Source organism: Pelodiscus sinensis, chromosome 1, assembly GCF_052426305.1.
Source record: "Pelodiscus sinensis isolate ZL-2025 chromosome 1, ASM5242630v1, whole genome shotgun sequence".
NCBI classification, from domain to species: Eukaryota; Metazoa; Chordata; order Testudines; family Trionychidae; genus Pelodiscus; species Pelodiscus sinensis.
In genome coordinates this window covers 322992464-323018110 of record NC_143052.1, presented here as the reverse complement: position 1 = coordinate 323018110, position 25647 = coordinate 322992464, and the positions used below count along the sequence as shown (strand labels likewise).

General features: G+C 43.5%; 1 protein-coding gene across 4 annotated transcripts; it reads left to right on the top strand.

The window, feature by feature from the left end:
* The first annotated feature begins 823 nt into the window (after positions 1 to 823).
* Positions 824 to 25454, top strand: CCDC82 (coiled-coil domain containing 82). Of its 4 annotated transcripts, none has more exons than XM_089775736.1 (8): positions 824 to 954; positions 3964 to 4540; positions 7231 to 7450; positions 8325 to 8417; positions 11271 to 11395; positions 18611 to 18781; positions 20421 to 20606; positions 21860 to 25454. In XM_089775736.1, the coding sequence occupies exons 2-8, from the start codon at positions 3974 to 3976 to the stop codon at positions 21923 to 21925; spliced, it is 1428 nt and encodes a 475-aa protein (XP_089631862.1). In that variant the 5' UTR covers positions 824 to 954; positions 3964 to 3973; the 3' UTR covers positions 21926 to 25454. The 4 variants fall into 4 exon arrangements, with proteins under 4 accessions (XP_089631862.1, XP_089631863.1, XP_089631864.1 ...); XM_089775738.1 differs by having other exon boundaries at positions 847 to 960; XM_089775739.1 differs by lacking the exon at positions 824 to 954 and adding an exon at positions 1067 to 1213.
* The last annotated feature ends 193 nt before the right edge of the window (positions 25455 to 25647 follow it).

Sequence of the window (25647 nt, the reverse complement as noted above, 5' to 3'; positions counted from 1 at the left end):
TGCGTCTACACATGGCAGTGAAACGGGAGTTCAAAGTAACCCCTGAACTCAAATTAGCTGTTACTCCTGGAATGAGGTTTAACAGCTAATTCGAGTTAAGGGGTTACTTCAAACTCCCGTTTCACTGCCGCGTGTAGATGCAGACAGTTACTCCAGGCTAGTCAATTTCCAAAAATGGCGACCACCCCGAACATGCTAATGAAGCACAGGATATTTAAATCCCGCGCTTCATTTGCAATTTCAGTCGCCCTCATTAGCCTCCCTAGTTCGAACTAGGGGGCTAGTGTAGACGTACCCTGAGAGTACTACCTCCAGAGGTGTGACTTCTTGTGGTGGGGAGCGGAATGGGGGGGGGCTAATACGTCTCTAATTTTGGTTCAGAAAATAGGATCCCCATACCAGTACTCTATGTTCCCATCAAGTGAGATATGTTCTGCTGCTGACTCTCATGGCGCACGGGCTGACGTGCATAGGGGCAACTGAAGACTCTGCCGCCCCGTCCCTGTCCTCTGCTTTAGGACGCCATGTCCCTGCCAGGTCAGGCCTGCTCCCACGTCGGTCTTTTTACACTGCCTTGGCCACTCAACGCCGTGCCGAAGGCCTGTCCCCACCGGGCAAGGCTGGCCCCAGCAGCCTGCCCCCAAGCTTCTTGCCCAGCCCAGCGAGGGTCACAGCCAGGAGAGGCTCCCTCAGGAGCCCCCTCCAGACCAGCAACTCGGGAACTCTGCCGGCCAGAGAGGCGGTTCCCACCCCAGAAGTAACAGGGCGCTTCCTAACCGCCAACCGCCCCCAGGCAGGCAGCGCCCCAGCCACCTCCCAGCACTTCCGTCAACACAGCCCGGGGCGAGTGACAGACAGGACGCGCCAATCGCAGCCTGCGAGGCAGCAGAAGGCGGGAGCGGTGGGGAGTTGCGCTGGGCGCGAGGACTCTCGGGGGCCGCGCGACCACGGCTCGTGAGTGTGCGTGCGGGGGGAGGGGCGCAGCGTGGCCGTTTCCCCTCCACGTGCGGCGCCGGCGGGTCAGTGCCTGGCCTGGCCGCGGGGATCGCCGGCAACCCTGCCTCCAGCGCGGGGGGGCTGGGCTGTCAGGGGCGCGGGCGCCGCCCCTTCGCTACCTTCCCGCCTGGCCCGGACTGGTCTCGCGGCGCCGCGCGGGGGGGGCTGCCGGTCGGGACGGTCCCAGCGGGAGCCCGTAGCCCGGGGACGGTCGGAGGTGACTGGTGCCGCCGTGGCTGAGGAGGGACGGTCCGAGCGCGCGGGGGTGTCGCCGCTCGGCCGCGGGGCGGGAAAAGCAGCAGGGCGCTCTGCTGCCGGGAGGGCGGGCTCCGCTCCTCAGCCCCCTGGCCCGGGGCAGCTCCTTGCAAACGCCCTTGCAGGCTCGATAGAGCGCCCTGCCCGGCTGCCTTCTGCCGTGGCCTAGCCGCCTCGAGCCTGGAGAGCCCTGGCCCCGCCCTGCCCCCGCCCCACCCGACAGCAGGGGCGCGAGGCGTCGTGGGCTTAAAATAACTTTAGGAAACTCCTGGACCATCACAGCCCTAGTCTCCAGCCTTTTCGAATAGAAGCGCAAGCCAGGCTCTACCGCAAACACCCTTGCGCCTCCTTCCTGCTCCTTCGCCGTGGCCCCACCTCTGCTCGCTCCTTCCCCCTCCTCCCTCACTTGTATCTGGCTGGGGGCGGAGGGTTGGAGTGTAGAAAAGGGGGGTGCAGGCTCTGGGCTTGGGTAAAGGATTTGGAGTGTGGGAGGGGCTGTGAGCTGATCCTGGGGCAAGGAGTGAAGGGGTTCAGGATGCAGGCGCTGGAAGGGAGTTTGTATGGGGAGGGGTTCAGGGCTAAGGCCTGGAGTGGAGGGGGGGGTCAGGCCTGGGGCAGGGATTTGGAATGTGAGCTCCAGCTGGGCATCTGTTACCACAGGTGCCTTCTAGGTGGTGGAGCAGTGGGGTTAAGGCAGGCTCACACCTGCCATGGCCCTGTACCACTCCCAAAAGCAGCCAGCAAACTTTCTCCATCCCTGCTCCCCCTGCTCTGTGGAGCTGGGGCACAGGATGGGCAGAGGGGCACCCTGACATCAGAATCTTCCCCCCTCCTCTTCTTCCTGTGTCCTGCACAACAAGCAGGATGCTCCCAGGGCTGCAGGGGTAGCTCCAATGCAGAGGGCAGGAGCAGCACAGCAGTGCTGAGAGGGGCAGATGAAGTGCCGGCACTTTCCTGGCCAAAGCTGTCAGGATTACCTATCAAAGGCTCCAAGATCTACCAGTAGATCCTGATTTCCTGGTTGGTGACCACTGCATCACAGGGTTGTTTGAATTAATGGTCATACAGAGCCTGCATTTGCACCGCCACTCTGAGAGAGTAAAGCATTGTAGTGTGTTTTTATTTTTGTTTTTGTGGTTTCTGAGAGGAGACTTTCTGTTGCGGATGGATAAGTTTTATTTTAAATATTTTCCTGTTCCATTCTTTTTACACATGCTTGTCTTCTGGACATCAGTAAGGGGCTGAATTAAGATTGATTAATCTGTGCATTTAAAAACCTTCATAAAATGAGGGGGGGGGGTTTCTTAGTTTTATTTGTGGCTTTGTCTTTCCTCAGTTTCTAATGCCTGGTATTTGAGAAGGTGTGTGTTTGTAATTCTTGATAACAATATGTTTTACTGTGAAATTATTGCTGTGCTCACTGAGCCCTTATATCTAAGATCTAAGCAATAAATCATTAATCATAGATTTTTAGGGCTAATAAGGCATGCTTGTTGTACCAAATAAAAGCAAGCAGGATTTTATGAGGGGGATAAGGCAAAAAGCCACATTTATTGTAAAGATAATAATACAAAAAATAAAGAAAAGATAGAAGCAAACAACGTTGTTCAACTACTTAACCCTTATACATATAAACATTCATTCATCCATTCATTCAGGTTCTGTGTATTTGTTATAGTTACCAGCCTGGAAGTTGCTTGTGACAGAATACTGGCCAGGTACTCTGTACACAAGTAATGGTAGTGGGGAGCAAAGTCCTGATCAGATGCGCATCTGAAGCTCCTGGTAGGCTGGCAGTAGAACCTTGGACTCTGATTCCATAGTTTTTTAGTCCAGTTCTTATAGGAATTTCTTCCTATGCCAGTCTATGGAAATTGCTGCATCATGCTGATGTCTCCAGGGTGGCTGCCAGGTGCTCGTCAGTGATCTCACCGGGTGGACCTCCAGTACTTGGTTTTCTCCACTTGACACCTTTTGGTTGCACTGGCACCTGATGCCTTCTTCAGCCCTTTGTTGCTGTATTCTCAGGCTGGCACCTCTCAGAACCATTCACTCATCGTCCAAGCACTCTCTCTCTCTTACATACATTCCTTAATTAATGTTTCTCATACAATATTTTTGTATAATAATAGCTTTACATATCTCAGAGTTGTAGTTACAAAAAGTTTCTGGGTGGTATTGCTTAAAACATTCTCTGAGTGCTGAATAAAGTTACAATGTTTTAAAGAGAACAGGCGTTAAGTAAGTAACAATGCCCTTAGTCAATTACAGGGCTTGGCTCCCATAGCAGAGTTAGTGGTTTGACAATGCATTGTTACAATGTATCTCTGCAATGTCAATTTCAAGCAGCCCCTTGCACAAGCTTGAGCATGCCCTGGAGCGGAGGGGGGGGGGCTGTTTCTGGCTACATAGGATTATATTCTTAACAGTTCTATAATACATTATATTCTAAAGGGGCAATAATAATAATAAATCTAAATATTTAACAATCTTAACAAATAATAATAATAAGAATTAATAATAAATCTAAACACTTTAAGTTGTGGGGAACAAATTATGGGGAGTCACTTCCATTTGGGGGAATCATTTTCAATACATTGATATGTTATCCCTACATACTTTTCCTTCCTTGCTTTTGAAAATTTTGGCATCATAGCTACTCTGTTGAGTTTTGTTTTTTGTAAATATCATAATATGTTTTCATTATTGTAGTACCTTTTCAATGGAAACAAAACCAGTTAACAGAAGATATGAAACAAGGAGGCACACAAGAATAGAAGAACCAGCATTCAAATCTCGGGTTGATTGGAGGCGGACTAAAAGAGAAACCATATTGCTTGAAAGTAATGAAGAACCCGCATCTACTTCAGAACCCACATCTGCTTCAGAAGATGAACAACTCTCAACTACATCAGAAGATGAATTGGCTGAGAAACAAGAAACTGTAGTTAAGAGAGAGAACCTTTCAGATCATGAGGAGAAAGACCATGATGACGCAATCACAGAGGACGCGGAGGATGAATGCATAACACCAGGGAAGCGAAAGAGGTCAAGCACCTCTGTAATGTATGACAGTGACAGGAGTGATGACAGTGACATCCTTGTTAGAAAAGTATTTGCTAAACGTTATTGCATAATGGATGAAGATGAGAGTTCCCAAGAACAGGAACACACTAAAACCCCTTCTGCAGAAGACTTGACTAATGGGAAACAGAAGAGGCTAATTAACCTGAAAGAACTTGCAAGACAAAGATCTACTCGGACATCCAGTAACAGTAAATATTGTGAGGTATGTTTTCACTTCTGAAATTCAATTACTGAACACTTTTTTCATACATACACCTCACACAGTTTTACTCCCAAGAGATATAGGGAGCTCTGCAAAAATTCAAAAGAGTTTCATCCCCTACACTTCAGCAGACATAATATTATGCTCAGGGATCGCCAAGCGGCGGCAAGCCCTGCTCGCCAGCTGCGTGGAATCGCATGCTGTGCATGCGCAGACCGCGCTGCGCGGCCGCGCCGGGCTAAAATCTACTCACCATGGGCAAGTAGATTGCCCCAATTGTCGAGCCCTGGTTATGATTATAAGAAGCACACAGGATCTTTTTCAGGGGAAAAGGCAATACACTGTTTATTGAGAATACAGTAAAGAAGCAGTTAGCATATGCTTTATAAAAACAAACCCACACATACCAGGGCTACCAGACCATTTGTTGTTTTTTACGTTTATCCTGTATAGCCTATCTTGGCTACCCCCTGAAGCTTCCGCACATACAGACACACACAAGTCCTGCAGATGGTGCATAGTTACCAGTCCATGTGAGGCAAGGCTGACTGAGTGAGGAGTCGAGGTTCCCCTGAGGCTTGACTTGCAGGACTGAACCCATTGGATATTGCAATGTCATGCTGCAACCATCCACCCTTAGAAGATGTTAATCTGTTTTCCAAAGTTATCCTTTGATGAGGATTGTCAGGCTTTCCATCATTGTCTCTCAGTCTTGGTGGGGTCTCTGCCTGTATCCAAGGTTGTCAGTTTAATTCAGCATCAAGCCACAATGCATGATGCCTTGTTATCTTCAAAGTTTCCACTTCTTGATCACCTGGGCATCTGTGATGGCTCTCTCTCTCATACTCCCCCCCCCCCCCCCGCCCCACACACACACACACACACACACACACACACAATGGTTCAATTTCAGACAAGATCAATAATTACTAAAAGACACAACTTAGTTTGTGATGCATACCAGGAGTACAACTTAATTTGTAGTGCTAACAGGGAGCAAGGCCTTATAGTAACATTATCTAATCATGAGAAACAGAGAGAGAAATAGAAGCAGACAGAACTTATAAGCAAGTCGTTATACATCAAATCATTATATATCATACCTGGTCTTATAATCAATACTGACTACTACTAAAATACACATTTTTGCTACACTACTGCATAGTTGCAACATGTACTTGTTTCTGGTGCTTTTAGCTTGCTTTTTTTTTTAATTGCCATGGACCGAAGAGTTCCTTTTATTTACAGGCAGTCCCCGGGTTACGTACAAGATAGGGACTGTAGGTTTGTTCTTAAGTTGAATCTGTATGTAAGTCGGAACTGGCGTCCAGATTCAGACACTGCTGAAACTGACCGCCAGTTCTGACTTACATACAGAATCAACTTAAGAACCCCAGGCGTCCCCAAGTCAGCTGCTGCTGAAACTGATCAGCAGCTGATTCCAGGAAGCCCGGGGCAGAGCAACTCTGCCTGGGGCTTCCTGTAGTCAGCGCTGGTCAGTTTGAGCAGAAGCTGACTTGGGGACGCCTGGGGCAGAGCAGCTGGGGTGCTACTGGACCAACCCAGCAGCACCCCATCTGCTCTGCCCCAGGCGTCCTGATTCAGCCGCTGCTGAAACTGACCAGCAGCGGCTGAATCAGGACCTGGGGCAGAGCAGCTGGGGTGCTGCCGGGTTGGTCCAGTAGTGCCCACGGGCGCTGCAGGACCAATCGGCAGCGCCCCAGCTGCTCTGCCCCAGAGTCCAAAACAAAAGCCTGGTCTGCTGGGGGGGGGGGGGAGCACACTAGCTGCGCCCCCCCCCCCCTCCCCAGCAGACCAGGGACACGGGGAGCAGAGCCGCAGCGGCAGCGGAGTGCCGCGCCTCTGAGGCTTTGCTCTGGCAAAGCCTCAGAGGCAGGGACCCCGCCGCGGCTGCGGCTTCAGTCTGGGTGCCTGTGGTCTGCTGGGGACCGTCCCCAGCAGACCACAGGTACCGGGTCTCAAGGGGCAGCAGCAGCGGTTCCCGCGCTTCTGAGGCTTTGCTCTGGCAAAGCCTCAGAAGCGCGGGAACCCGACCGGTGCCCCTGGTCTGCTGGAGACGGTCTCCAGCAGACCAGGGGCACCGGAGCAGCTTACGAACGGGGCTTTCTCGCCCCGACTTCCGGGGTGAGAGAGCTCCGTTCGTAAGTGCGGATCCGACGTACGTCGGATCCGCGTAAGTCGGGGACTGCCTGTATTCCCAGAGTCGTCCAGAAGACCTGATTATATAGCATTAGAACTCTCATCTGTCCATCTTCTCCAAATAGTAAAGGATATGTTCCCTTTTTCTCACCGTATTTTTTTCTTTTAAATAAAAGGAATTTTGAAAGACAAGAACATGACAGAGACTTTGGAGGGGGCTGACAAAACTCGGTAGTGGAGGAACATGTCACCTGTTGAGGTAGCTTAGACTTCTAAAGCTAAGAAGATTACTACAAATGCAGGAATAGAGATCAGTATAAATTACAGGTGAAATAAACTTCCTCTTGTTTGGAATGTTAATCTTTTGGCATCTCTTTTCTTGTTAATTGAACATGCAGTATTCAAAGGCCAAGAGTGTGTGTTTGTGTGCACACAAAAGTTCATATTTTACTATGTAATGCAAATGTTGAAAATGTTCATAAAAGTATTCAAATGATAGTTTATTTTAAGATTGTTTTTAATTTACTTAGGATTCTCATGATGATGTGGAAATAATAGAAGAATCATCCTATCATTTACCCCTCACACCAACAGAAAGCAGCGATGATGATGATGATGATGATAGTATGAAAGACTTTATAGTTGAGGATGAGGAAGAAAGTGCAGAACTTGTTGAGGATGAAAATCAACCACAGCGGAATGAACTGGCTACATCAGAATTCCAACTACTGAAGTATTACATTCCACGCTGTAAGGTTAAAATAAGTAACAAGTTGATATGAATTCTTTGTTTGTACACCTATGATTTTGCTTTTATTAGAACTTGTCCATATTAGCTCAAAATACAGGTTGAACCTCTCTTGGGACTTTCTAGTCTGGAAATATCCACGGATGTCCCAGGACCAGAGAGCTCTGGTGGAGGGCTGATGGCTGGGAGCCCAGTAGCAGGGCTAGAGCCCAATAGCGAGGCTGACCTGTGGCAGCGAATCTGGGAGCCTATCAGTAGGGCTGCCACTTGGTGCTGACACTGTGAGGGAGCAGTGGGTGACAGCGGGGCTGGAGCCAAGCAGCGAAACTGCTCCGTGAGACTGGAAGGTAGCGGGGCCACCTGGCAGCACAACCGGGAGCCTGGCAGCCTCACTACCACCAAGTGACTCAGCTGCCCGGTGGGACTAGGAGGTGGAGCAGCTGCCTTGTGGAGTTAGCAACCAGACTGCAGGGCTGCCTGGTGACAGGCCAGGGACCCGGAAGTGGGGCCGCACAGTGGCTCAGCAGAAAGCCCAGCAGCCCTGTCATTAACTGTTCTTTGATATGGCCAGGTGCTGTACAAAATAATTTTTTATTATAGCCTGGTCTTCAAGGTGGAATCCTGTGATTGTGTACATATATGTCTTGTATGGTAACGGTCTTCGATATTGTTCAGGATGAAAGGTACTGTATGGAAACAGAAGACTTTTGAAGTTGCATTGAAAATTGCTTTTAAAATTATATTCATGGTGTTTGAGACTAGGTAGCTCTATCAGATTTTGCACTAAACTTGTATGGTCTGTATATAAATAGTGAATTTATTCCTTGAGACTTTGTTACGCTCTTAATTCCCTTATCTGGTTGCATTTTTTTACAGTCTCTCGTTGTGACCATTACATCCACTTCCAAAGAGTTGTAAAAGCTTTCCTCATCAACACAATTGATGACACTTTTTTGAGTTCATTGTATGGTAAGTAACACTACATGTCAGAAAATGTAATGCCTATAGGGTAATTCTTATGGTATTCATGCATATGGAAGTCATGTTTGGTATTTAGTGTGGGTCTGAGGATTAGAATTCCTGGGTTCTGTTCCTAATTTTGCTACTGACTTGCTTGTGTAACCTTAGGCAAATCACATAACCTTTCTCTGCTTCAGTTTACTCCCTCTGTGAAGTGAAGAGAATAAATGGTTTTGATATGTGGAGACTTAGGGTTGGCGCCACAAAGGGATTGAACCCCAGTCCACACTACAGAATTACTTGGGTATAACTAAATCACTCATGACATAAATAATCCATGCTTCCAGGCGATGTAGTTGTACTGGCCCAAGTGCTAGTGTAGAGAGTGCTGTTGGCAGGAGAGCATCTTCTAACACAGGGTATGTCTACACTACCACCCTAGTTCGAACTAGGATGGTAATGTAGGCAACCGGAGTTGCAAATGAAGCCCGGGATTTGAATTTCCTGGGCTTCATTTGCATATTGCCAGGCGCCGCCATTTTTAAATGTCCGCTAGTGCAGACTCCGTGCCCCGCGGCTACATGCGGCACGGACTAGGTAGTTCGGATTAGGCTTCCTATTCTGAACTACCGTTACTCCTCGTTCCGCTAGCGGACATTTAAAAATGGTGGCGCCCGGCAATATGCAAATAAAGCCCGGGAAATTCAAATCCCGGGCTTCATTTGCAACTCCGGTTGCCTACATTACCACCCTAGTTCGAACTAGGGTGGTAGTGTAGACATACCCCTAGCTACTGCCTTTCAGAGTTGGATTAACTAAACTGACAGGATAGCTCTCTCCTGTTGGCTTAAAGCTTCATTATGTTTCAATGGTACATCTGCATTGGTGCAGCTGTGTCAATGCAGTGTTTTAAGTGTAAACTTGCCCATTGGTGCCATCACACTCAGCAAAGAAATGCCTAACTTTTAGGGCCCTGCACATGACTCAAGTGGACCAGTGCCTGTTTTTTCTTATTTATATCACTAGCTTTTTAGTTAAAATGTTATGCAGTCAGGCATCAAGCTAAACACCCTGGGCCTGGTAGATAGGTGTCCAGAACCTTAGAGGGAGGCAGCAATGTGCATGCTCAAAGGAGGAAACATGGGCTCCTAAGGAAAACTTAGACACAAAGTGAATTAGGTCCTTACGAGATTTGATCAGTTTTATGCATCCTAGTGGAACCAGACTGTGAAAGTATACCAAAGTCACTGTGTGGACAAATCCTAAAACGAGTGCTGTAGGGCTTAATTCTTAATGGTTTGGAAAGTTTTTCTGAAATCTGGGTGAGTTCCTTTCTGTATCAGGAATTTCTCCTTTGCAGTTGATACAAGGCTCAGTTAATAATTATATTAAATATAATTAGTGCCAATCAGTATGGATTTATAGGAAATGGATCCTCTCCAACTAACTTGACATCTTTTTTTTTTTTTTTTATAAGATTACAAGTTTGGTTAGTCAAAGTAATATGGGTTGTAATAGACTTCTGTGGGGTGTTTAGCTTGATGCCTGACTGCATAACATTTTAACTAAAAAGCTAGAGTGATATAAAATTGATGTGGTACACATTAAATTGATTAAAAACCAGTTTACTGATAGGTTTCAAAATGCAATAAACAGAGAACCATCATTAAGTAAGCGTGTTTCTAATGGAGCCCAATAGGGATTGGTTCTTAGACTTGTGCTATTTAAGATTTTTATCGATGGCCTGGAAGAAAACACAGAATCACTGATCAGGTTTGCAGATGACCAAAATTGGAGAACTAGTAAATAACACATGACAGATCACTGATACCGAGCAATCTGGATTGCCTGGTAAACCTAGGTGCCAGCAAACAATATGCACTTTAATATGGTTAAATGAAATTTATATATTTAGAAATAAAGACTGTAGGTCATGCTTACAGGATGGAGGAGTCTATCCTGGAAAGTAATGACTCTGAAAAAGACTTGGAGGTTGTGGTGGGTAACCAGATGAACATGAGGTCCCTGTGCAGTGTTGTGGCCAAAAGGGCTAATGCAATTCTTAGATTCATAAGCAATAGACTCTTGCGTTGGGAGTAGAGAAGTTATTTTATCTGTTTATTAGGCACTGGTGCATCTGCTGCTGGAATATAGTGTCCAATTGTGGCACTGATAATTTAAGAAGTATATTGATTGAAGAGAAAAGCTACAGAAATCCTGCCTTACAGCAGGGGTGGGCAAAAAGGGCTTCGCGAGCCAGATCCTGTCCACCAAGCAAGGTGATCCAGCCTGCAGAGACCTTTCTGCTTTCCCCACCCCCAGGCCAATCAGGGCTTAAGGACAAGGAAGTACGCAAAATTTGCTCCTACTGTTCACCCGCCCTGCAAGGCGCTGTGCACTCCTGGCAGGACGAGAGGTGACTTCGTGCGCGCTTCCCCAGCCCCCTCTTAGCTGGGGAGAGTGGGCGAAGTCTCCTGCGCGGCAAGGGGTGCAGCACACACTCCTGACGGTCCCCCGCTGGCCCCTGTTCCTCGTGGCATTTCAAAGCAGCAGCGCCGCATGTAGCCTGGGGTCAGCTGGAGAGTCCCCCACTGGCCCCGGGCTCCACGCGGTGCTGCCGCTTTGAAGCACTCCCTTCTCTCCCCTTCCCTTGCAGCCTCTTTCTTATAGAGTCAGCAAGTGGGGGGGTAAGCGATGAGTTGACTAGTGTGTCGACTATCCAATAAGTATCTGCTTAATGGATAGTCGACTGTCATTCACATCTCTAGTGTAGACTTATGTCCTTGAAGATATTATGACTGGATGAAACATGTACAATATGATGTTCAGCAAATGTTTTATAGTAACTCTTTCTTTGAACAGATGGAACAAGGCAAAAGAGATATGCAAAAGAAATGCTAACCTCACTCCATTATTTGGATGATCGCTTTATTCAACCTCGTCTTGAAAACTTAGTCTCTAGAAGTCGCTGGAAAGAACGATATAAGGTAGCTAGATTCTGTCTTGGCCAATGAAGTGGCTCCAGGTGTGGAAATATATCTATCTACCCAAACTGAAAATACACATCCTGACACCTAAAAAGAGCGAGTATTTATAAGAACTATTTATAAATGATAAACTTAAAAAACAACAAATGGTCTGGTAGCACTTTATAGACTAACAAAACATGTAGATGGTATCATAGACTCATAGATACATAGACTTTAAGGTCAGAAGGGACCATTATGATAATCTAGTCTGACCTCTTGCACAGTACAGGCCACAGAATCTCACCCACCCCTCCTAGAATAATCCTCTCACCTATATCTCAGATATTGAAGGCTTCATATACTTTGAAGACCCCAAGATGCAGATATCCTCTAGCTTTGATCTGTACCCCATGCTACAGAGGAAGGCGAAAAACCTCCAGGGTCTCTGCCAATCTCCCCTGGAGGAAAATTCCTTCCCGACCCCAAATATGGCGATCAGCTAAACCCTGAGCATGTGGGCAAGACTCACCAGCCAGACACCCAGAAAGTTCTCTATAGTAACTCCTATCATCCCTCCATTGACCTATTTCCCACTGATAATGAGTGGTCAATTAGTTACCAAGATCATGTTATCTCATCAAACCATCCCCTTCATAAACCCATCTAGCTTGCCCACTTCTTCAGATGACTGGAGTTCTGAGTTTAGGATGTGCATACCAAAAATAAATAGGGGAGAAGTGCGGGGAGGGAAGAAGGGGTGGGAAACAAGGAGCAGAGGGTATGATCTGGAGAAAGGTGTAAATGGTGAAGTGGTAAAATTTGCAAATGATACAAAACTGCTCAAGATAGATAGATAGATAGATAGATAGGACCAAAGCAGAGCTTCAAAAAGATCTCACCAAACTAAGTGATTGGGCAACAAAATGGCAAATGAAACTTCATGTTGATAAATGTAGAGTAATGCACATTTGGAGGAAAAAAATGATCCCAACCATACATACAATATGATGGGTGCTAATTTAGCTATAACTACTCGAAGAGAGATGGTGGAGTTATTATGGATAGTTCTCTGAAAACATCTGTACATGCGACTGGCTAAGGATGTGATAGACAACAAGAAAGGTTTCTATAGGCATGTTAACAAGAAGAAGGTGATCAGAGAGGGCGTGCGGCCCCTACTGGATGAAGGAGGTAACCTAGTGACAGATGACATGGGGAAAGCTGAAGTACTCAATGCTTTCTTTGCCTCTGTATTCACGGATAAGGTGGGCTCCCGGACTAATGCGCTAAGTGACGCAAGATGGGATGAAGATGGACAGCCCTTGGTGGGTAAAGAACAGGTTAGGAACTATTTAGAAAAGCTAAACGTACACAAATCCATGGGTCTGGATTTAATGCATCCAAGGGTACTGAGGGAGTTGGCAAATGTCATTGAGGAGCCTTTGGCCATTATCTTTGAAAAGTTGTGGAGGTTGGGAGAAATCCGGATGATTAGAAAAAGGCAAATGTAGTGCCCATCTTCAAAAAAGGGAAGAAGGACGATCCAGGAAACTATAGCCTGGTCAGTCTTACCTTGGTTCCTGGAAAAATCATGGAAGGGATCCTTAAGGAATCCATTTTGAGGCACTTGGAAGAGAGGAAAGTGATTAGGAATAGTCAGCATGGATTCATAAAGGGAAAGTCGTGCCTGACCAATCTGATTAGCTTCTATGATGAGGTAACTGCCTCTGTGTACGTGGGAAAGTCAGTGGATGTGATACCTCGACTTTAGCAAGGCTTTTGACATGGTCTCCCACAGTATTCTTGCCAGCAAGTTAAGGGAATGTGGATTGGATAAATGAACAGTAAGATGGATAGAAGCACAGGCCCAGCAGGTAGTGATCAACGGCTCGATGTCAGGATGGCGGTCGGTTTCTAGCGGAGTGCCCCAAGGTTTGGTTCTAGGACCAGTTTTATTCAGTATCTTTATTAATGACCTGGATGAGGGGATGGATTACACCCTCATCAAGTTTGTGGATGACACTAAGCTAGGGGGAGAGGTAGATACACTTGAGGGCAGAGATAGGGTCCAGAGTGACAAATTGGAGGATTGGGCCACAAGAAATCTGATGAGGTTCAACAAGGACAAGTGCAAAGTCCTGCACTTGGGACAGAAGAATCCCAAGCATTGTAACAGGCTGGGGACCAACCAGCTAAGTAGTAGTTCTGCAGAAAAGGACATGGGGGTTACAGTGGATGAGAAGCTGGATATGAGTCAACAGTGTGCCCTTGTAGCCCAGAAGGCTAATGGCATATTAGGTTGTATTAAGAGGAGCATTGCCAGCAGATCCAGAGATGTCATTATTCCCCTTTATTCGACTCCGGTGAGGCCACATATGGAGTATTGTGTCCAGTTCTGGGCCCCCCACTGCAAAAAGGATGTGGACGCATTGGAGAGGGTCCAGCGGAGGGCAACCAAAATGATTAGGGGGTTGGAGCATATGACCTATGAGGAGAGGCTGAGGGAGTTGGGTCTGTTTAGTCTGCAGAAGTGAAGAGAGAGGGGGGATTTGATAGCAGCCTTCAACTTCCTGAAGGGAGGTTCCAAAGAGGATAGTGAAGGGCTGTTCTCAGTAATGACAGATGGCAGAACAAGGAGCAATGGTCTCAAGTTGAGGTGGGAGAGGTCCAGGTTGAATGTTAGGAAAAACTATTTCACTAGGAGGGTAGTGAAGCACTGGAATGTGTTATCTAGGGAAGTAGTGGAGTCTCCATCCCTAGAGGTGTTTAAGTCTCAGCTTGACAAAGCCCTGGCCGGGTTGATTTAGTTGGGCTTGGCCCTGACTAGAGTAGGGGGCTGGACTTGATGACCTTCTGAAGTCTCTTCCAATTCTATGGTTCTATGATTCTGTGATCCACTCAATGTGCAGTGGCAATCAAAAAAGCAAACAATTTTATGAATCATTAAAAAGGGATAGAGAATAAGGCAGAGATGAACGTATTAATAGGATGAAGTTTTATAAGGACAAATGCAAAGTACTCCACTTAGGAAGGCACAATCAGTCTCACACATACAGAATTAGAAGCAACTGTCTAGGAAGGAGTACTGCAGAAAAGGATCTAGGGGGCGTAGTCAACCACAAGCTAAATATGAGTCAACAGTGTAACGCTGTTGCAAAAAAAGCAAACATGATTCTGGGATGCATTAAGAGGTTTGTTGTGAGCAAGAGATGAGAAGTCATTCTTCTGCTCTACTCTGCACTGATTGGGCCTCAATTGGAGTATTGTGTCTAGTTCTGGGCACCACATTTCAAGAAAGATGTGGAGAAATTGGAGAAGGTCCAGAGAAGAGCCACAAGAATGATCAAAGGTCTAGAGAATATGACCTATGAAGGAAGACTGAAAGAATTGGGCTTGTTTAGTTTGGAAAGAAGAAGACTGAGAGGGGACATGCTAGCAGTTTTCAAGTATCTAAAAGGGTGTCACAAGGAAGAAGGAGAAAAATAGTTCTCCTTATCTTCTGAGGATAGGACAAGAAGCAATGGGCTTAAATTGCAGCAAGGGACATTAGGAAAAACTTCCTGACAGTCAAGGTGGTTAACACTGGAATAAGTTGTCTAGGGAGTATGTGGAATCTCCACCTCTGGAGATATTTAAGAGCGGGTTAGATAGACATCTATCAGGGATGGTCTAGATGGTACTGGGTCCTGCCATGAGGGCAGGGGACTGACTCAATGACCTCTCGGGGTCCCTTCCAGAACTAGTATTCTATTGCATCTGTATAAAACCATGGTATGCCCACTTCTTGAATACTGTGTACAGTATGTGGTTGCCTCATCTCAAAAAGGATATATTGGCATTGTAAAAGGATCAGAAAAGGGCAACAAAAATTATTAGGGGTTTGGAATGGGTCCCGTATGAAGAGAGATTAGAGACTGAGAATTTTCAGTTTACAAAAGAGGAGACTAAGGTACGATATGATAGCAGTCTATAAAATCATGACTGGTGTGGAAAAAATGAATAAGGAAAAATTGTTTACTCGTTCCCATAATGTAAGAAGTAGGGGGTCACCAAATGAAATTAATAGGTAGCAGGTTTAAAACAAACAAGAAGTTTTTCTTCATGCAGTGCACAGTCAACTTGTGAAACTCCTTGCCAGAGAATATTGTGAAGACCAGGAATTTAACAGGGTTCAAAAAAGAGCTAGATACATTTATGAAGGTTAGATGCATGAATAGTTATTAGCCAGGATGGGTAGGAATGGTGTTCCAAGCCTCTGTTTGTCAGGGGCTGGAAATGGATGACAGGAGAGGGCTCACATGATGATTCCCTGTTCTGTTAACTCCCTCTGAGGCATCTGGCATTGGCCACTGTTGGAAGACAGCATACTGGACTAGATGGACCTTTGGTCTGACCCAGTATGGCTGTTCTTATGAGTAGTCCTATCACACCTGATGGTACGTCTACACTGCAAGACAAAGTCAAATTAAGATATGCAACTTCAGCTACGTTAATTGCATAGCTGAAGTCGAAATACTTTAACTCAGCTTTTGGTGCTGTCTACGCTGCAGGAAGTTGAAGGAAGAACACTCTCCCTTTGACTTCCTTTACTCCTTGTGAAAGCAGGACTTCCAGCATTGACCAGAGTGCCACCTCAGTTTGAATTAGCTGTCTTAACTAGACCCACTAATTGGAACCCTGGAAGATCGACACTGGCAGCTTCAAATTTCCTCTTTAATGTAGATGTACCCTTAGAAACTGACAAAAATATATAGTATCATGAGTGTGGGTGGAAAAGACCAATTTCATCGGATGACTTGCAGTGGAAATAACTGAAGGAAGTACCTTCAATTGTAGGATCCATATTAATGAAGCTAATTAAGTGGGTTGGATGTGTCCCGTTATAGGTTTTGATGTGATAATGTGGATGTCAAAGGCAGGGAAAATTAACTTTCTAGTGCATTAACCAGCTAATGTCTTTATTCAAGCGCAGGATAACCATGTTAGATTTATAGATGAATTCCAGTTCTGCAGTCTCTCTCTCTCTGTAATTGGGTGCTGAAATTCCTTTGTAGAAGAATGTCTACTTTTTAATCCATGATTGAGTGACCAGGAAGGTTAAAATGTTCACCTACAGGTTTGTGTTTGTTACCATTTCTGATGTCTGATTTGTGTCCATTTATCTTTTGTCACAGAGATGTCTGGTTTGGCCAATATTCATAGCAGAGGGGCATTGCTGGCACTTGATGGCATATATCAAATTAGAGAAGGGGAGTGCAATAACTTTTGAAGATGGAGGCCACTTAAAAAATTTTCAAAGTGGTCGCTGGCTTCGGGAGGGAGGGATGTGCCTTTAAATAACAGGAGTTGAAATGGCTCAGCTCTCCTCTGAGGCTCCCGGCAATGCGTTAGCAGAGGGCAGGAGCTGCAAATCCTTTCAATTGCTTCTATTTAAAGGGCTCACACCTTCCCTGCGGCTGTATTGGCAGCAGCCGCTGTCCATGGCCAACTCTGCTCCAGCAGCAGCCTTTGTCCATGGGGGGTCCCAGCCCTGCTGCAACCCCCTGCGGACAGGGGCTGCTGGACCAGGTGTGAGCCAGGACTGAGTCCTGGCTCGCTCCAAGTCCAGGAGCTACCCCTGATGCAGCTCTGCACTTTAAATATAATAAGAGCCAGGCTGCCTGCACTCCCGACTCTTGCTACCTTTAAAGTACAGAGCCTCAACAGGAATAGCTCTTTCTGAGCACCTTCTCTTATCAACTAATCATGTAGTGGATACAAATTGTATGAACTACACGATTACCCACCTCTTAATGTCCTTAGGTCCTGTGATGGTGTCACTTGTATAGATATGTGGACAAAGTTGGTAACAAGGTTTGTTACATGAGTAGGTAGAGTGAATGTATGTATCTGAGATGTGTTTGCTGGAAAGGATTTGCTTTAAGTTGTGGGGTTATCTGTAGGGGAGGATTGACTTGTCCGCACAAAGCCTATGAGAGTGAGGGATTGTTTTCCTGGGTAGGTTGGAGATTGTCAACAATGCGCTGGACGGATTTAAGATGCGGGTTGTGAGTGATAACCAATGGTGTCCTGTGCAGCCTGTCCTGAAGTAGTTGACTTCTGGGTACTTGTCTGGCTCTGTTAATCAGTTTCCTCACTTCCCGAGGTGATTCCAACTCCTCTGATGAAGTGGGTCTTACCCACAAAAGCTCATCATACTATATATTTTTGTTAGTCTCTAAGGTGCCTCAGGGCTACTCATTTTTAAAGTTACAGATGAATATGGCTACCCTTCTGAGACATCTTCATAATTAGTTGTCTTTCCATATTTTGGGACGTGATCTTGCCCCTTGGTATGCTGGCATTTCTGCATACTTTAATCACGTATGATTCTTGCTTGTATGTTCAGTAACTAGTTGCACAAACTAGTTGATAAACATATCTGAATATTCAGGAGTAGTGTGTAAATATGTTGTGGCTATTTTATGTATTTCTAGCTAGATTCTGCCCTGAAAGATGTATAAACCCATGTTCCCCTGATTTCAGTGAATGCCCCTTACGTGCTCGTCAAAAAGCATCTTTTGGCAGTTAGTTACAGTCATAATGAATTTTTGGATATTTCTTTTAAAGACACAGACCAATGCAAAAATTGTATTTCTTCCAAGGCATTCGTAATGTAGATGCTACAACTGAAAATATTAAATTAGTATGAAAAAATTCAGTCTTATGCATGTGAATGATGAGAATAATTACAACAGGCTCAGATGAAGCAGAGGTGGAGAACCCCTGGCTGTGGACTACATGCGGTTCATAAGATTAGCTCTCGGCTAGCCACCAGATGGTTTGTTTACCTGAGTGTCTGCAGACATGGAGCCCCACAGCTCCCTGTGGCTGCAGTTTGCCATTTCAGGCCAATAGGGACTGTGGGAAGCGGTAATCCAGCTCACATCACTTCTCACAGCTCTCATTGGCTGTAAACAGCAAACCACAGTCACTGGGAGCTGCAGGTGGCCATGCTTGCGGATACTCAGGCAGACAAAGGGCCTCACAGGCCACTAGTGGCTAACCCTAATGAACCACATGTGTCCCACAGACCTGAGTTTCCCCACCCCTCAGATTAACTGAAATGAATGGGGTTGGTTAGTGCCCGAAAGACATTAGAGTTGAGAGAGCTCAGCACCTCATGTGATCAAGAGTTTTTGCCTTCGTTTAGTGATGTCCAGTTGAAGACTTTTATGTAATATATCTTTGTAGGAGCGAGTGAATTGTTACCCTGAAGTCCACATAGTAATGAAGACTCCATTAAGTAAATGCTGTCAAGCCTGTGAACTGCACCGATATTGTAAGTTTGACATATTGCTGTCAGGAAAGCTGTACAACAATAGAACTTTGGAAACAGATGACTTCATGTCGCATGACAAACAGGTAATTTTTGCTCTGTATGTTTTAGATCGCAAAACACCGAGAGATGATCCCATCATTGTATCTAATCCCCAGGAGTGCTGTGGGGGGATTTCGGGGTCTGGGGAGTTAGTTGCTCTGAATGCACATATCTGCATCATTATTCACCATTAGTCTTTACCTTACTGAAGCCTAAAATCTTGAAAGAAATGTCTGGATAGCAAGTAATTGACCAACACCTGGTGAATATATGTATATTTCCACCATAAAGAAAAAATTTAGAAATTTCACCCATGATCTCAGGTTAATCTATACTTTCTATGAAGTCTAATCCAAAAATACTGTTTTACAGAATATCAGTATTTCTTTTATAAGCAGACCTAGTGATTTCTCAGGTTATCTGAACCTTATTTTTATAGGGAACTTCTTGACTTTTATTAATCTATGGCTTTTATAGTTTTTTGAAAAAAAATCAATAATATTTTAGTGTCCTTTGTAAATTGCAAACTTTATTTTCTTCTAAAATTTGTTGTCACATATCCTAAAGTTCTAGACATTTGCATAGATATTTAAAAATAAAGACATTAATGCCATTCAGTCAATCTATCAAGATTTACTCCAACCCACAAAACATTAATGAAATAATCAATTAAATCATAACTTGCAACTAATTGAGAAAATAGATTAGCCTTATTATGTTTCTGATAATTAACACATTTTGGATATTCTATTCCAGGATGATGGGAGCAAGAGCCTTAATCTAGTTTTCCTCTTTCGCTTCATCTTTCAGATCAGCAATAAAACTTAATGGCCTATGAGAACAAATTCAATGTAAAGTGTGTTCAAGTCAACTGTAAATCTTGTATTCCTGCTGTAGGGAAGTACATGGGTCTCCCAGGGCAGATATCAAAACCGATCCATTGGCCATATAGGAAAGATGTGCCTCACCTAAACTCAAGGGGGTAATGAATTATCCAGGACAAGGATGTAATCTCCATTTCCTGTTTAAAACTAGAAAAAAGTCAGTAAAAAGTGCCATGATTAAGTGCACTTTCCACCCCCTTTTTTTGTCATCTGCTCAAGGGTGCCTCTTTGTCTTGAGACTTCAGCCATCACCCCTAAGTTGGTTAGGCTTTCAGTCATTCTATAGTTCCCTGTGATTTTCCCAGCAAGTTTGAGCTGAATCCAACACTGCTGCGGCCTTGGCCTGGCCCTCCCCAGTGGCTGCGGCAAGAGAGCCAGGGCTGCCTGCCCCCAGAGAGAGGGGGTGCAGCCCCCTAATATAAATCTAAAGGATTAAATCTGTTTTCGTCCAAACATCAGTGTAAGCATTGCAGAGGATTTTTGTAACATAGTTGCTCAGGTAGATCCACTGGCAGCATTTTACTTTTTCTGTGCAGCTGCACAGAGTAGTTCTTGAGGAGCAGGGGCAGATGGAACTGCAGTTGCACTGAATCACCAGCCATTGATCCTGAAGGGTTGGGGTACAAAGAGTGTAAGAGCTACAGTGCATATAAAATAGAGTAAATCATAACATCAAAGGCTGGTTAATTTATTATTTCAAAATACTAAACTGACAGCAATGACTTATATTGCCAGTGATCATTGCTGCAAGTTATTTTTTCTTAGATAACCAAATTTGTTCACCTTTTTTTTTTAATAGGTTTTGAAGGTTGGCAGGGTGTGTGCAAGTCGTACAAGGGTTTATCACAATCTGAAACATTTTAAATACAAGTTGTATCAGCGCTGCTGCTCTGTTACAGAGGTAGATGGCATTCAAGATGAGCCAGTCAAAGACACAGTTGATAGGCTTTTCAGTCAATTGGAAGAAAAAGGCTGGATTCAGGAGGTATGATGGAATATGTCATTGGGTAAAATTCCTTTGTATCAAAGAACATGACAGCAGTGCTAAATAAAATGTCTATGTTTAAATTAAGCAGTGAATTGTAAGAAGGTGTGCATTTGTGATGTACTGTAGTTGATTTGATATGGTAAATAGACATCAGCCATGCAGGACCTGTAATGACTTCCTATAAAGTGCAGTTCTGCTCTGAAAAATGACTAAAAATAGTACCTATTTACAGAACAAAGCTGCTCCTTGTAAGTAATCAGTCTGTTTTAGTCACAAAAATAAGCAAGTACCTTAACTGATTTTTATTCATTTTAGCATTGCTGGGACATTTAAGATGGGGGAGCTGGATTCTGTTCCACAGCAAAGTAGTTTATCTGATTCCAGTTACAGTTAAAGATTCTGAGTTTGCACAGATGTAATTCAAAGCATGAATATGAAGGCACCAGTGTTGCATAAGTGTGAGAACTTTTATGAAGTGACAATATGTGAGTTTGACTCTTGAGAGAGGCCCAGTGACTTGACCCAACAAAGGGAAATCCTTAAACTGAAAAATATCTCAATCTGAGACAAAAGAGGGCTTTGCTCCGGTCATTTAAAATTCTTGCAGCTTATGTACTCGTCTGATAGACCTTCATCCACTGGATTTCAAATTCAGACTTCCAAGCAAATTCAGCTTCTTTCACGTGTATTCTCCTCCATTTAAAGATGTGACTTTCAGGCCACGTTTCTCTTGGAATGGACCCATTTTTGTTTCTCTAAATGGACAACTTCCAATAGAAATAGTAGGGCCCTTATTTATAAGTTTTTAAAGCATAAATATTTTTGGCAAAATGACCCCATATTAATGTCATAACAAAATACCTGATGTAAATATTAGTAACAATATAATACATGTTAATTTCTTACACTTGTATATGCTGCTGCAATAGTCTGTCCACGTTCTGTGTGTTAAGGTACTGGGAACTCTGTTAAAACGAAAAAGGTGGATAAATAATGTAAGTATACCTAGATAATGAGATGTATTTCATGGCTAAGCTTCCAGTGTTTCTGTATCGGGATTAATAAAACACCTATAAGACAAATTACCTAAGTCGAGGCAAGTTTACCAAATAGGCTTTGGTTCTCTCTGCTTCTGAATCAGTGCTTGCTAGCTTTATTTGTGAAATAAGTTTGGCACAACAAGAAATGTATTTGCTTCATTCAGTTGCTCTCTTTAATGAATTGACATGTGGTTTGTTTTTTGTATGCAGAGATATGATCATCTGGAAGAATATATAAATGATGCAGATTACTTCCAAGAAGAGAAAATGGATTAGCGTTCCTGCATCTTTTTGAAGCTTTGTAAAAATTGCTAATTAGCTATGGTATCCACCTGTACACAAAAATATCTCCAAATGCTTTTTGGGATGTTTTCTTACTCTATATTGTATTTAACTCTCTAGCCTCTAGCTGTAAATTGCCATACATTTAAAAAGCAAAGGCTGCATCTTCTTTTACTCCACTTATTTTTAAATTACAAAATAGTGATTTAAAGTTGTTTTACGAAGTAAACAACCTTCAGTTACAGATAGGTCACTTGAACTTCCCTTTGTGATTAAAAAGGCTAGTGTTCAAGTACCTGCGTATTTATGAAAGACAAATTTCTGCGTATAGATGGCAAAGTGTGAGAGAGATGGTGAGCCCTAATTACCTTTTTGCAGTGGGAATTTAAGCAACGGTAGGAAGATGCTTCAGTAGAAAGTATAACTTGCATCCCATCTCATCTCTGTGAACTTGAAATGTGAGCAGTAAATAGCTTAGTTATAGTGAGGATGAAACATAACCAGATACATTCATTCTTAATTCAGTATCAAAACCACCTTCATTTCTTATCCCTGAAGACCTAGAATACTGCAGTTTGCATACAGACAGAGCAGCTGATATAAAAGATGTCTATGTGTAATAAAGAATGCACAGTAGCTGCTACCATGAGCTGAAAGAAAAGTGGATAATAATAGTAATTGCCTGGCTCACAGGTGGGAAGGAGTGCAAAACCTTGTTTGTGTTATGTCTACCAGGGTGTGTGCTGGGTGTAGTACCTTTCTGAAAAGCCCTAACCCTACCTTCCCTCTTCTGATTCTTCAGAGATGTAGGAAAAGATAAAAAGTATGGTGCACATTAACCTTTTGGCCCACTTGTTGCACATAAAAGAATGCAAGCAGTGGAAGTGAGCTAGCATAGAGACTGGTCACAAGGGGAAAGGTAAATGCTGCTCTTTTTGCTTTAGTTGTGGAAGTTGTGAACTGCTTCCAACTATATTTATCTCCTGGGAAAGTAAAGGACATTTGTTTATGCCCCATGCAGGAACAGAAATACCCCAAAAATAAACGTTCTCTTTAATAAGTCATCATATCTATGAAGAGGACCTAACAGTGCTATGTATTCAGTATTATATAGTATTATTGCACCCCTGTAATCATGCATGCTTGTCACCCTGGGAGGATTGGTTAATGGCTGAGCATGTTGCAAGGATAGTCTGTGGTTAAAATTATTTTGTAAATCAACACTGGAAAATGAATCCATATTAAGTACATGATCTACTCACAGAAGTATCTGTAATAAGATCATACCCATGCATTTCAATTACATACTTCCCATTATGTCTTCACACCTTGAACTACATAGTGTCTGAAGAATGTATTGATGTATTTGCTACACACATTTTAATCACTCTCCAGAATACCTGTGGTGGACTAAGCCTATTTATTAACTAATCCTTTTTGTTTTGGGTGGGAAAAATATTTAGTATGTCAAAAAATAGTCCAAAGTAATATCTAGATGTATTATATGGTTTCTAGACAACACAAGAGGAGGATGGCTAACTTTTCCATACTGGCTCCTATAAGTGATCACACAGCATATTCCTGTGGTGTTAACATGCTTCCTCCACCTCCATCCCCTTTTTTTAATTGCTATTTGGGGCTTAGTGCAAAGCCTGTCAGAGTCGAGGGATTTTTGGATCAGGCTCTTGGGGAAAATCCTATTGCATTTGCCCCTGATCACATCACTTTTTTTTAGGAAGACCAAGCCTCTTGTACAGTGCACCAAGAGAATTAACAAAATCTATATACCACCTTACACCAGTTGTGATTGTGCTCCATGTATTCATAGTTAACATTTGAAGGTGAAATTATTAAACAATACCACTTGAAATATTGTTGCATAGTACTCATCTTTCCATGCAACTTTTTCTTTGATGTTTCTAATCATCTTCATCTTTGCAGAGAAATAAAGTTCAGAAACAAGAATTCTATATTTAAACTCCTTTGCAAAAGTAGGTGAGGACATTGATTTTTTCCACTTCATGTTGTGTTTAGCATTTAAGAGGTTTTCTGTATCTAACATTTAGTATGCTTAAGTTTACAGTGTTCATGTCCAGAAAGCTTGAGCTCAAAAAACAACTAATGTGGAAAGTGGTTTTGAAACTGATGTAACTGTGTACTGCATGTAGTGGAAGATATCTACTTGTCAGCTACACTGACAAAAGAGGGGATGTATTTTAATAAAAATTAATGTGGTTTGCACCTTTTTCTCACCACTTCTTTCTCATGAATGCAAGGAAAAGAATTAGTAATAAACAGTATTTAATGCAGAGTAAGTAGAAAGTCCTCTGTTAGGTATGTGCCTCCTCTTGTGTTGTCTAGAAACCATATAATACATCTAGATATTACTTTGGACTATTTTTTGACATACTAAATATTTTTCCCACCCAAAACAAAAAGGATTAGTTAATAAATAGGCTTAGTCCACAATAGAAAAAAATCACCTCACTAGAGAAGTATGGGAAGAAATGGATTATCACTGGCAACAAACCCATCACATAGCATGGAAAGGCTGAAAATCTACTACAAAAACATCATGCAAGAGGACTTGACAGATCAGGGAGCAAAACTGAGAGAGACATCTGAGTGTAATGACACTTTTTTCTGACTCATGTAAGTATCTTCATCTTCGGTACATCCCCATTTACTGACTTGCACATTCCAGCCTTTGAGTGTCAATTCTGGCTTTAGACCTTCCACCCTGTATAAGCAAAATTAAAAGCAGGGCAAGGCATTAGTAAAAAGATTAATAGCTGCAGTGTCTGTAGCCATTCCTTGTTACATGTGTGTAAACAGAACACTGTTTAATCAGTAGTGGGGACTGTAAGGGCTTTCCCCAATCTTCCAAAAAACCTGGCCTTAAATTCATAGGACTTAAGAGTAGAAAGCTAGGACAATGCAATTAAGGCTGAGGATGGATTTTCTCCAGTAATTGTGTGATATCTGGAAAGGAAGAAATAGGTGGAAAGTGTGGCCAAAGAGGTTTTTCAGAACCCAACATGTACTTGCTCAGAAAAGTTACATGGGGACTAATAGTGCCACACAGTATAAACATCTCTTTCTGAGCTCTGCCTCTTATGGCCAGCTAGAATTCCCAAAGAGCCCCAAACATATTTGTATAAAGTAGGTGAGATGTATGCAGCTTACCAGCCTTTCCCATCTAGACTCGTCCTACTATTACCTGTTACGTTTTGCAGAATGCAGAGGAACTTGCGCTACTTCTTAATTATTCTTCCAAATTATTCTTTCAAAATTCTGGATTTCTGATTTAATATTACTTAAACAGATCACTACTAAATTTAAGTAATATTTGCATATATTGAGTGTGTGTGTGTACACACACACACACACAATTCTGAATGTTGAATAGTCTGACTATGTAGTGTGTGCAGTGTGGGAGAGTTAAAAGCTTAATTTTTCATTTCTTAACATTTTTTCATTAAAATGTGACCTTAATTTTGTGTTAATAAATTTTCAACATTTATTTTCCTGGTTATTTAAGAAAGCAAATTGTGCCTGTACTTAATTGTTATGGAAAGAGTAACCAGATGAGGCTGTCACAGGCATCCTATGGCTGTGTCTACACTGGCATGAATTTCCGGAAATGCTTAAAACGGAATACTATTCCGTTTTCAGTTTTTCCGGAAAAGGAACATCTACATTGGCAGGCTGCTTTT

Excerpts from the sequence above, each read along its gene's own strand:
- CCDC82 (XM_089775736.1), top strand. The coding sequence starts at position 3,974 with ATGGAAACAAAACCAGTTAACAGAAGATATGAAACAAGGAGGCACACA. Across the intron at positions 8,418-11,270 it reads TTTTTTGAGTTCATTGTATG|ATGGAACAAGGCAAAAGAGA; the intron begins GTAAGTAACACT and ends TTCTTTGAACAG. Across the intron at positions 18,782-20,420 it reads TCATGTCGCATGACAAACAG|GTTTTGAAGGTTGGCAGGGT; the intron begins GTAATTTTTGCT and ends TTTTTTTAATAG.